Consider the following 12,859-nt stretch of genomic DNA (forward strand, 5'->3'; position numbering starts at 1 on the left):
GTCACAGATTAGAGCTGTTTTTCCCTAGAATCTCAAACAAATGGAATCATATAGTATGACTCTTCTGTGTCTGGTTTCTTTCACTTAGCATAATGTTTTGAGATTCATCTATATTTTGATACCAATAGTTAGCTCCTGTTTATTGCTGAGTTATTTCATGGTATGGATAAGCCACAGTGTGTTTATCCATTCACCTCTTGTTAGACAATCGAGCAATTTTTAGTTTTTGGCTATTATGAATAAAGCTGCTCGGAACATTCATGTGTAAGTCTTTGTGTGAACGTATGTTTTTTATTCTCGGGGGTAAATGCCGAGGAATGGAATGGCTAGGTTGTGTGGTAAGTGTATTTTCAACTTGAGATACTGCCAAAATGTTTTCCAAAGTGGTTGTACTATTTCACATTCCCACCATCAGTATATGAGAGCACCAGTTGCTCTACATCCTTGCCAGTGCTTGGTAAACATTTTTTTGCTATTCTGGTGAGTTGTGTGTAGTGGTTTCTCATTGTGATTTTACTATTTTTTGATGATTAATCTTTTAAAAAATCCATTTTATTGAGATATAACTTATACACCGAAAATTTTTAATTGTACAGTTTGCTGAGATTTGAAAAATATATACACACAACCATTACAGTCAAGATACATTTCATTACCCTAGAAAGTTCCATCCTGCCCCTTTGCAGTTAATTCCCCACCCTCTCTGGCCCTAAACAATCATTGATCTGCTTTCTGTGGCTACAGGTAGTTTGCCTTTTCTAGAATTTCATGTGACTGGAATCCTACAGTATGTACTCTTTTGTATCTGGCCTGTTTTGCTCAGCAGTTGAGATATATCTATGTAGTTGCATGTGTCAGTACTTCCTTTTTATTTCTGATTAGAATTTCATTAAATGCATATAGCATAATTTTTCTTTTTAATCTGTTTACCTGTTGACAGACATTTGGGTTGTTTCCAGTTTAGGGTTATTACAGATAAAACTGCTATGAACACTTTTTTATCTATCTATCTATACACACACACACACACACACACACACACACACACGTTTTTGGGTGGACTATGTTTTTGTTTCTCATAGGTAACTACATAGGAGTGGAATTGATAGCTTATATAGTAAATATGTTTATTATAAGAAACTAGCAGACTGTTTTCTATGGTTGTATCATTTTACATTTCTATCAGCAATGTATGAAAGTTCTAATTGTTCCAGATCCTTGTCAACAATTAGTATTGTCAGTCTTTTGAATTTTATCTATTCTAATGTGTGTGTACTAGTAGTTCATTCTGATTTTAATTAGTATTTCCCTTTTGACTACTGTTGTTGAGGATCTTTTTATGTGCTTACTGCCCATTCTTTTGTGAAGTGTCTGTACAAATCTTTTGTCCATTTTTATGTTGGGTTGTTTATCTTCTTTTTCTTAAGTTGTAATTCCATATTCTGATTACAAGCCTTTTTTCAGATATTTGTTTTGTGACTATGTTCTCTGAGTCTGTAGCTTGGCTTTTCATTTTCTTAACAGTGTTTTCAAAGAGCAGAAGTTTTAATTTGCTGAAGTCCAGTTTATTAAGTTTTTCTTTGATGGTTCAAGTTTTTTGTGTCCTAATTAAGGACTGTCTGCCTACCCCAAAGTGGCAAAGCTTTTTTCCTATGATTTTTTTCCTAGAAGTTTTTTAGTGTTAGCTTCTACAGTAAGGTCTGTGATTAATTTTGATTTAATTTTTGTGTATGGTGTGAGATCAGGACGGAGGATCATTTTTTCCCAAATGGATATACATATAACATCATTTATTGAAAAAACTTTCCTTTGTTTGACTCACCTAGACACCTTTGAAAATCAATTGACCATATAACATGGGTCTAAAATTTTGGACTTTATTCTATTCCTTTCATCTATGTGTCTGTCTTCATGCTAGTACAACACTGTCTTGGCTTTGTAGTAATTCTGAAATCAAGTACTCTACCAAGTTCTCTAAGTCTTCAGGTTTTATTCCTTTCTCAAATTGTTTTGCCTCTTCTAAATTCTATTGAGAAACAGAGTTGGCAGTTGATGTTTTAGATTATAATTTAGAATCAGAGTAGAAAGATGTGGTTTTGAATCCTGATGCGTTGGAGGGGCTTTTGCCTACTAGGCTTAATCAACAATAGCAGTCATTCCCTGTTATCGATGTTGTCAGTGCATCCTGAGGTATAGATGCGTGTCCTCCATTTCTGCCCAGTAAATTGTCCCCAAATATGTGTTTCACAAGAAGCAGCCTATTGACCATATATAGACATTGTAAAATCTTGAACAAAAAGATGTTATCCCCCCAGCAATCTGTTGTGTATAGTCTGTTGAATGAATCAGAATTAATTTTTGTTCTAAATAGTTTCTTTTGTATTCCACCAGAATATTGAGCTCAATGATGATACTGTTCTAAATGAGATAAAGTTAGCAGATTGTGAACAGTTTCAGATGCCTGACCTATGTGCTGAAGAGCTTGCTGTTATCCTTGGAATCTGGTGAGTTAATGACTTATTGGCTACCTTGAACTTCTAGCATATTGGTTCTCTTGTGTTGGGGAAATCTTTGTTCAAGCAGGTCCCCAGAGTTGTGGATGAATAGAGAATCTTGTCATGGCTTATGAAGATGAAGAATAGTTGGGCAACCAATTAAAGGGTTAGAGATGAGGAATCTCAGGAATCTCCGGTAAGTTGGTATACTTATCCTTCTCTTTTCTTCATAAACAAAATTTCTTTGGTTAACCTTGGCTAGGACTAACTCTTAATGAAGTATTTAGGATAGGTGACTGTTTTGACCTTTGAGGATATTTACGTTCAGAGTATGGAATTATTTTTATTTTATTTTATTTTTTAAAGATTTTTTGATGTGGACCATTTTTTAAAGTCTTTATCAAATTTGTTACAATATTGCTTCTGTTTTATGTTTTGTTTTTTTGGCCCCGAGGCATGTGGGATCTTAGCTTCCCGAACAGAGATCAAACCCGCACCCCCTGCATTGGAAGGTGAAGTCTTAACCACTAGACCTCTAGGGAAGTCCCTAGAATTTTTTTTTTTTAATACAAGAGAACCTTATGTGTGGTAGAAATAGTTTTTCATTTTATTTTATTTTTCTATTTTGAAATAATTTCAAATTTGGAAAGAAGTTGCAAAGGCAAGGCATTGGAAATAACTTTTTTGAGAATAATTTTCCGACATGACATTCTATCACCCCTGAATACTTTAGTGTGTGTTTTCAACAAACAAGGGAGCTTTTGTGCATAGCCATAATACAGCTATCAAAATCAGGAAATTAACATTCATACTTTACTATCTCTTCCTACTCAGACCCCATTCAAGTTTTGCCAGTTGTCCCAATAATCTCCTTTATAGCACAGGATCCAGTCTAGAACATATGTGTTACATTTAGTTGTCATGTCTCTTTAGTTTCTATCAATCTGGAATAGTTCTTCATTTTTGCTTGACTTTCATGATCTTGACACCTGAAATTTATAAGCCAGTTATTCTGTAGGCTTACTCTCAGTTTGAATTTGTCTGATTTAAAAAAAAAAAAAAGGATTAGTTTCACATTTTGTATCATTATCAGGGGTATCGGAAAATGGAGGTTTTGTGGTTCTTATTGCATCCCAGCAGGTAGAAAACAATTTTGATTTGTTCCTCCACTGGCCATGTTACGTTTGATCATATGATTAAAGTGGGGTCTGCCAGGCTTCTCCAATGTAAAGTTCCTCTTTTTTAACTTTTGTTATTAACATGGTCTTTTAGACTATATAAATATCCTGTTTCTCATCTGGAGATTTAGTAATGTTCAAAATAGGATATTTCACAAAGTTATAATATTGAGACTGGTTAAATTAGTAATAGGCAATTTAATAAAGGGAGCATTTATAAAAAATTTGTGTTTTAGCTCAGTAGAACTTACCTTTCTGTGTTCACCTCATAGCATTTTATCTCCTTTACACTAACAGTAGGTTTTCATTTATACAAAAGTTAAATTCAGTTCTACGGTCCCCTTTTGTTTGATTAAAAAGAATGATTAAAAAGAATCACACATGCAGAGTTCTGTTTCTAATCCAACTCAGTTGTCTTATCACATCATTTCATTCCAGTGACAGAATTTATGCTTACTGCCAAAGAATTATTTGTTCAATTCATAATGATACTTAGTATATAAATAATATAAACAGCAATCATTTACAAGCAATGTTATGTGCTAGGAATTATACCATGTACTTTCACACTATCCCTCATTAATGTTCTAACAGTCCTAGAGGTTGTTGTTTTTCTCCATTTTTCAGATGGGAAATCAGGGTTCAAATGGCAAAATGACTCACTCAGAATTACAGTACAGCATTTAGGGCTTGAATCCAGGTTTTACGGACCCAAATTCTGAGTTTTCCTTTATGCTATTTCTTAAAAGATTATCTTGGCAAACTCGTAATTGTCAACTCAACAGGAAACTAAATCAAACCAAATATATATATTCCCAGACTTCTCTCAGTTGTGCTTTAGCTTTATTGAGTTAGACTTCACAGTTGAGAGAGGACTGAAAAACCAAGAAAATGCTTGTCTTCAAATACTTTTTTTCCCCCAAATATCATCTTGGTAGAATCTCAATATATAGAACAATTGAAAAGTGCTGAATGAATTTCATGGGCAATTTATATCTTCATTGTTTGGTAGAAACTATTTGATTATATTCTGAATCTTGGGGCATCTGATGCACTTTATAAACCCCTGGGTTGGAACATCCGTGAATTGATGATTTGCATGTGGGGGTCGTGATTTTATTATGCTGTCTGATCTCTGCATGACCTCCGTGGCCATTAACCCCTGTGAAGAGGTGACTTGGACATTGTGGTGGGCTGGGTTCTTTGGAAAGGGGGAAATTCATATAGATGGTGGATTGACCAAACTGTGGGGCTAGCTTCATGCTCCTTTTCTTCAACTCCTTCCCTTCACTGGCCTCCTGCTTGAATTTGATTTTACCTGGAGGCCACGTGTCTCATACATCAATGTACCTGATTGCTTTTATGTAAAGTAACTGTGGGAGAAATTCCTTAAAATACAGCAGTCCTTCAGTAATTCAGACAACTGGAGTGAGAAGGGTAATTGCTTTTGAATTAACAGTCTGATTTTCAGATATGCAGAGTAATATACTCTAAGCCTAAGTTAGTAAGTTACGGTGAAAAGTGGTGGCCTGATTCAGTTACTGTATCATAATTACTTGTAATGAGCCTGTAGCATTTCAACTTTATCTATATACTTTATGCAGTGAAGTTAGGATTGGAATTTTGTATGTGAGGGATGAATGTTCACCCATTTTGGTTGAGGTTCTTATTTTAGAATGACTTCTGTTTCTGTTCACTTATCAGAGTCATAGTATTAGAACCGAAAGGACCCTAGGGGTTATTTGGATCATCTTGCCAACTGATGCATAATTCCTTTGTGCAATCAAACTAGAAATGTCTAAGTATGTATGTGTGTGTTGTGTGTGTGTATGTTTTCAAATGAGGTAAATTTGAGACATAACATTATATTAATTTCAGGTGTACAACATAAAATGATTTTATAATTCCTTCCTTCCATTCATTTTTTTTACCAACAATATGTTCATTTAACAATTATTATGTAAACATTTTATGCTCATTATAAAATCCTCTAACAGTACTGAAAATTATGAGGAAGTGGTACTATTTTGTGAGGTGGTATTTTCTTTTCATTCTTAATACAAGTAATATTTGCATACAAAATAACTTATGTAATGTATAAATATAAGTTATATAATATAATAATAAACTGAACCCACCACCCAATTTAAGAACTAGAAGATTGCAGATACCACTTGCTCAGTCTGTGTGCTTCTTTCCCATCTCATCTTCCTGCCTCTCTTTAAAAGGTAATCACTGTCCTGAATTTTGTCTTTGTCATTTTCTTGCCTTTTCAAAAAATATATTTATTCACATCTTTTATACCTCTAAGTCAGTTGCTTCATTTTGTTTGTTTTTGAGCTTTATAAAAGTTCTATCTTACTATATATAGTCTTCTGTGATTTGCTTTTTTCTCTCACTGGTGTCTTTCTGTGACTCATCCATGTTGTTATACATAGCTGAAATTTACTTTGCCGTATAACATTCCATTGGGTGAATATTTTACAATTTATTGGTTTCTTTTTTGGACATCTGTATTGTTAACAGATTTTTCCTATTACACACAATATTACTATGGATATTCGTGTGTATGATTCCTGGTACACCTGTTGAAGAATTTCTCTGAGCTCTATACCTAGGCTGGAATTACTGAGTTTAGGATATATGAATGTTCACTTTACAAGATAGTGCTAAATTGTTTTCCAAAATTATCCAATCAAATCATACTTGGATCAGCAGGATCTAAGAATTCCCATTGTTCTGCCTCTTTGACAACTTCTGAATTTTTGCCTGTCTCATGGTGATACTAAATTTCATTTTGTATGAGTTTGATAAATAGGAGTTGTTGCTATATTAATTCTTTTCATTTTCTTTGTGAAGTGACACAGATTGGATTTCATTTTTTATAAAAGAAATTGTGTTGATATTTTGTACACCAACCACATTTCATTTCTCAGCATTTTATTACTTTTTGTACTTATCTTTGGCACACTTATCTCTACATTTCTATATAATGCAGTAATATTAAAATATGTGCTTTCAAATATGTAAATATAGTTTACTTGCCTTTTAAAAATTATATTTCATTCATTATGACATGCATTCTGGAATTAACTTGCTTTTTTTTTTTTTCAATGTAAAGCACAAATCTCCAAAAGAATAACCCAGTGCATAAGTTAACTGAAGAGGAGCTGCTGGCATTTACATCAGTGAGTAATGTCTTTTTCCTTTCCATTTCTTTTTATTTTTCTTTTTTTCCTTGTAAATTATTTTGCCTCTGGTATATTCTTGCCTCAGATTGCTCATGATGAAACACTGCCACTTAAGGAAATTGAGGGGAAAAAAGCTTATCATTTTAGTTTCCAAGCTGCATATATCTTGCTGCTGATTTAGACATAAGCATTTTTCTTTGCACTTGCTTAGATTTGAGGGCAGTGACCAAATATTTCTTGTTCTTTGTTTGATCCCAGGGCCTAGTCCAGTTATCTCACACATAATAGGTGCTCAATAAATACTTGTTGAATGAATAAATGAAGTGACAGAGCAAGAGTTTGAACCTTTACTCCAAAGCCAGTATAGCGTGCAACTCTTTCGTCTCAGATTGAAGGTGATGCGACACGGATGTGATGAGAAAGAGGACTTCAGAGAGCGAGGAGGAGAGCCAGCAGAGGAAATGGGTTTTGGAGGCTGAGGCAGGAGGCAGTGTCAAGAGCCAGGGGTACTTGTCAGCGTTCAGCAGTGGAGAGCAGTCTGGAGGAAAGGCTGAGGCTTTGATGTTTTGCGTTGCTTATCTCTATGACAGTTTCAGTGGAATAGCTGGGTAGTCACCTCACTACAGAGAATTAAGGAGGGAATGGGGTGTAAGAAAATAAAGTTGATAGATGAAGACCACAGTTAGAGAAGAATGGCAGTGAAAAGGAAAGATAGAGTAACAGATGTTTGAGGATTCACGATCAAAGAAGGCTTTTCTAGAAGAGGAAAGTCAGAGAGCAAGAGGTCAGTCAGTATCTTTTTAGCTTTATGGATAAGAAGATACACACGTCTTTAAAGAACACAAGTTGCTTAAGATACATCATTTTTTCAAAGGCATTTTTATTATCAGTTAGGGATCAAGTTAGAATTCTGGTGTTTTCTTCCTTTGTTATTTTTCAGATAAGGCAAAAATAAAGCACTTTTATCTGGTAGAAAGGAAAGCTAGCTTACTTTGTACTGTAAAATAAATTTTGCAAGTTACTATTTTCTACATACAGTTTTGGAACTGGTTGGATGTTAATCTTCTGAGTCCTCTGGGTGCCTGTTTTATTTTCTCACTTAAGTATTCTTAGAAATCTGCTGTTTTTCATTATAGCATATGTGTGTTTAGGTAACTATGTAGACTATCCCAAATTAGTCATTACATGTGCTATAGGGAATTTGACAAGTAAAGTGTTAAACATTTTTTAAAAGATATATTTTAAAAATTGTTACGTACCTCCCATTTATTCATTCAGCTAATATCGATTGAATACTTAATATCTACCAGGCATTGTGCTGGTTATTGGAGATACAGCAGTAAACAGTCTTTTTCCTCTTGGAGTTTACATCAGTTTACACTCTTGTGAGGGAAATAACACAGTAGACAAAAAGAGAAATGGATATTTAATAGAAGTGCTCAGTGTAAATATAAAACAGTATAAGGGAATAAGAATGAGTTGGGGATGGCTGTTTTAGACAAGAAGGTGGGGGAAGATCTCAGTGGGAAGGTGATGTTGAACGTGGGTCTTCCTGATGTGAGGCACAGGAAAGGACATGGAGGGTCTGGAATGATGGGGAGCTTGAGTCAGTGTAGGGAAGTACAGAGCTGGATGGGGACGGTCACCTAGTAGCTAGATGATAAATGATGACCAGGATGCTTGTGTTTCTTCTGATGACCGAGCTAAACAGGATACAGCATATGATAGGAAGTGTTCCTGCTGTCCTCTCCTGGGGACAGTGGTCAGCAGCAACGCCTTCTCGGGATTGGCTTCATAAACAGATTATTGTGGAATATAGATTATCTACAGTTATCCTGAAATGACATTAAAACACTCTGTTTACATTCAAGCAGTTAACTTCTTTTTTTAGTGTTTTTTGTGGGAGGGGTGTATTCTTTTCTTTAACCTTTTCTTATTTCTTTTCTGATTCTTTTCTCTTTCTCTCTTTCTCTCTTTCTTCTTTTCCTGTTCTTGTTCCTCTATACAGTGAGGTACTTCGGAAGTAATTAACTCTGGTAACCTGTGATGGTGGGTGACTCATCCCTCCTAACTTGCAATGAAGGTCCTAAACTCAGGTTTCATACTTTCCCCCGCAGGGCTTTATAATACATAATTTTTCTGCTCTCCTCCTCCAGCTCTCTTCCAAGTCAGCACTGACCTGAGGACTGATCTCTTTTTCGAGGAAAGCTGTTCAGTGACAGTGCTTTATAGTGCCAGGCCTAACTCTTCTAAAGAGATGAGTTTGTTAATGCCAAGTAAATGTTTAATTGGTAAGAAGTAAGGCAAGGAACTTATAGTGAGGAGGGCTTTGAGGAGCCCCGAGCATACTTTGGGCTGTGCACCACCCATTCCATTTCTTATCCCAAAGGAAGCATACGGAATACACCAGAAAAACCCAAATCTGCTCTTCCTTTTGTCATTCAGGCCTTCCTCTTATCCCTTCTTTGTGCATGATTCTGAAGTGGGTAATAAGGTGAGGTAGAAGTGGCCCCTGGTTTCAATGAAGAATTTCACTAAAATTTATATCCTATATGACTGTATGTCCTGTACATAAATATCCTTTATTTATATCCTATATAACTCCAGAGGAGTGTTTGAGGCAAGAGGGACCACTTTTAAGTGCTACCCTGCTTCTGAACTCTCTTTTAACAAGGATCATATTTGGGCTTACAGTATTGTAATTATTTATGTGTATGTCTTATCTTCCCCGTAAGACTATAAACTTCCAGTTTTAGGCACTGGTCTCTGTTCTTCTCTGGGTCTTCTACAAGGCCTACTGCAGTGCTTCAGTGCTTTCTTCACAGTTGTTGCTCAAGAAAAGTATGCAAAATGTGGGAATGAATGAAGTACACTAGAACCAGAAACAGGGTTTATTTCTGTCCTGCAGCAAGGTGCTGCATTGCTCCACTTAGTTCCATAATATAGGTAGTACTACCACCCAGTGTACTACCTAGTGTATCCTTAGGATAACCACTTATTTCATCTTCCTCTTCAGTAAAATGAGGGAAGGAGTGATGTGTCCCTCCCTCGGCACTGAAAACTTGTTTTGAGGATCAAATTACAGAATGTATGTGAAAATACTTCAGAGTGGGTAGATAGAGCCTGGTGCCCCCATAGCATTCAGGAATGAGTCAGCTTATCTCGTTGCTGGTTTGTAGGAGTGTGCTACTGTTTTCAAGGAATAGGACTTCCTAAGTGGATAAGGCCAGTTTGGAATTGGCTGTAGGTGTGGAAGACAAGGGAGTAGAGAGGAAAGAAGCAGCATCCTCTTCCTTCCTGAGCATACGTTTCCATGCTCTGGCTGTGGCATGGTGGCTGGGGTCTGGAGTTGTGAACTCTTTTTTTTTTTTTTTTTTTTTTGTGGTACACGGGCCTCTCACTGTTGTGGCCTCTCCCGTTGCAGAGCACAGGCTCAGCGGCCATGGCTCACGGGCCCAGCCGCTCCGCGGTATGTGGGATCTTCCCGGATCGGGGCACGAACCCATGTTCCCTGCATCGGCAGGCGGATTCTCAACCACTGCGCCACCAGGGAAGCCCCCTGGAGTTGTGAACTCTTGAGGCTGTGAGGTGTCTTCCTCTGTTGATAGGAGAGCAAGTCCCGTAGAAATCTCAGTCCCCTACCAGAGTATTGTGAGCACTTGGAAGGACAGGAATCACAATTATTGAACATTTGATATATCCTTACTGAACAAATGAATGGCTTATTGGTCCTGAGTTTTGTTCAGTTTTCATGTGCTATCCTAAAGTTTACTAATATAATGGTGAAATCTCTTTTTTGGAAGAATTTTTGCCAGTGTTTCCAGGTTGGTGTAGCATGTTGAAATATATGTGAGATATGTTAGGAAAAAGTTTTAATTCAGCAATGGCAGAAGATTTTCCCAAGAAGAATACTTTACCTTTTTAACATTGTTATTATGTAATGCTCTTCCTGAGATATTCTTTCCTCACGTTTCAGGAAAACTGAATGAGTCATAGTAAAAATAACCCACATTGTTCTAGAGAGCCATTTATGTTGTATTGGCTTGATAATTTAAAATTAGCTGTGTTGTCTACGTTATTTCCTTTCAGATGAGCCAAGTCAGTGACATTCAGTAATGCCTTTAATTTCCTTTCATTGTTGAAAATGGGAACAATTTAGTTAATTCATACAGGTGTTTCAGTTTTCATTGGCAAAAGTTCTGCTTAAGTGTGAATTGGTACTGGCAGCCTGCCTTCTGACTGTCTGCCTGAAGCCCCAAGGTCTCTGCAAATGAAAAACGGAAAAAGACCTTTGAAAGTTACACATTATATTGTATGTATTTTCTCTTTCTGCTATTAATTTTAAGGCTATTTAATAAATACTTAACTATGGAATTAAAATAGTTCGCTAACCATTTTTGAAGAGAAAAATGATACCTTTTCTTCTTCTAGGGCATACTTATTTCTTAATTTTAATTTTTTAAGATAGGCAATATAACTGTGAGATAGTCATGATACTTCTGATGTTTGTCCTCGCATTACATGTTGACGTGTCTATATTAAGCAGGATAACCCAGGATTTTGATTTTCTTTCTGGTTTGAATACTTGTCTCCCCAGATGTTACTCATTCATTTTAATTTAACAGGCATTCAGATCATGAGCCTTGTGGCTATATCTGGGTCATAACTTGGTGACTTTTAAAGAAGCAGGAGATGGGTATGTTTTGTTTCAGTTTGTGGGTTAACTGTTATTAAACAGAGGCTTAAAAATATTTTTTTTGATTGGAGTTGAACTAGGTTACTTGTATATATCTTACTTCAAGAATAGACAGAGAAAGAATAATGAGTAATAGGATTTGTGGGATCTTACATGGCTCTTTTCTTACCATCTCTACTTTGGTAACTGCTAGATTTCTTTCTTCACAGTTAACCATGACTTAAGGTTAATGCTTAATTGTGGGTTTATTTCTAGCCATGTTGGAGTAACTGGTACTGCATTTGAACTCTCATTGTAAACAACTACAAATCTGGGGCAAAATAAATATATGAAACAGCAGTATATAAAAAGGATAGTAAGTTATGACCAAATAGTGTTTATCTCAGGAATGCAAAATTGGTTTAACATTAAACAGTCATTGCAATTCATCTTATTAATGTAGTAAAGGAGAAAAGCTGAATGATTATCTCATTATATTTATTTATTTTAGCATTTGAAAAAATTCAACACCCTTTCATTGTAAAAACTTAGTAAACTATGAATGGAAGAGAATATCAACCTGATAAAGGGGATCTATGAAAAATCAGAGTTAAAATCATTATTGATGAAAAACTAGTTTTTCCTCTAAGATCAGGAAAGTGGCACTTCTATTCTTCATTGAACTGGAAATCCCAGCTAGTGCAATAAGACATTAAGAAGATACAAATGGGTTAAAGACCTAAATGTAAGGCCAGACATTATCAAACTCTTAGAGGAAAACATAGGCAGAACACTCTATGACATAAATCACAGCAAGATCCTTTTTGACCCACCTCCTAGAGAAATGGAAATAAAAACAAAAATAAACAAATGGGACCTAATGAAACTTAAAAGCTTTTGCACAGCAAAGGAAACCATAAACAAGACGAAAAGACAACCCTCAGAATGGGAGAAAATATTTGCAAACGAAGCAACTGACAAAGGACTAATATCCAAAATTTATAAGCAACTCTTGCAGCTCAATAACAAAAAAACAAACAACCCAATCCAAAAATGGGCAGAAGAACTAAATAGACATTTCTCCAAAGAAGATATACAGATCGCCAACAAACACATGAAAGAATGCTCAACATCATTAATCATTAGAGAAATGCAAATCAAAACGACAATGAGATATCATCTCACACCGGTCAGATTGGCCATCATCAAAAACTCTAGAAACAATAAATGCTGGAGAGGGTGTGGAGAAAAGGGAACCCTCTTGCACTGCTGGTGGGAATAATGTAAATTGATACAGCCACTATGGAGAACAGTATGGAG

The 12,859-nt window shown here is 35.8% G+C and overlaps 1 protein-coding gene across 7 annotated transcripts in view; it reads left to right on the top strand.

The window, feature by feature from the left end:
• The window catches only part of TTC27 (tetratricopeptide repeat domain 27), a 184,497-nt gene that overhangs the window by 48,414 nt on the left and 123,224 nt on the right, over positions 1 to 12,859 (top strand). For all 7 annotated transcript variants that reach the window (XM_055089104.1, XM_055089105.1, XM_024118808.3 and 4 more), the window contains exons 8-9: positions 2,392 to 2,504; positions 6,795 to 6,861. In XM_055089104.1, the coding sequence (XP_054945079.1) occupies positions 2,392 to 2,504; positions 6,795 to 6,861 (180 nt within the window). The remainder of the gene's footprint in view (positions 1 to 2,391; positions 2,505 to 6,794; positions 6,862 to 12,859) is intronic.

Source organism: Physeter macrocephalus, chromosome 12 (assembly GCF_002837175.3).
Source record: "Physeter macrocephalus isolate SW-GA chromosome 12, ASM283717v5, whole genome shotgun sequence".
Taxonomy (NCBI): domain Eukaryota; kingdom Metazoa; phylum Chordata; class Mammalia; order Artiodactyla; family Physeteridae; genus Physeter; species Physeter macrocephalus.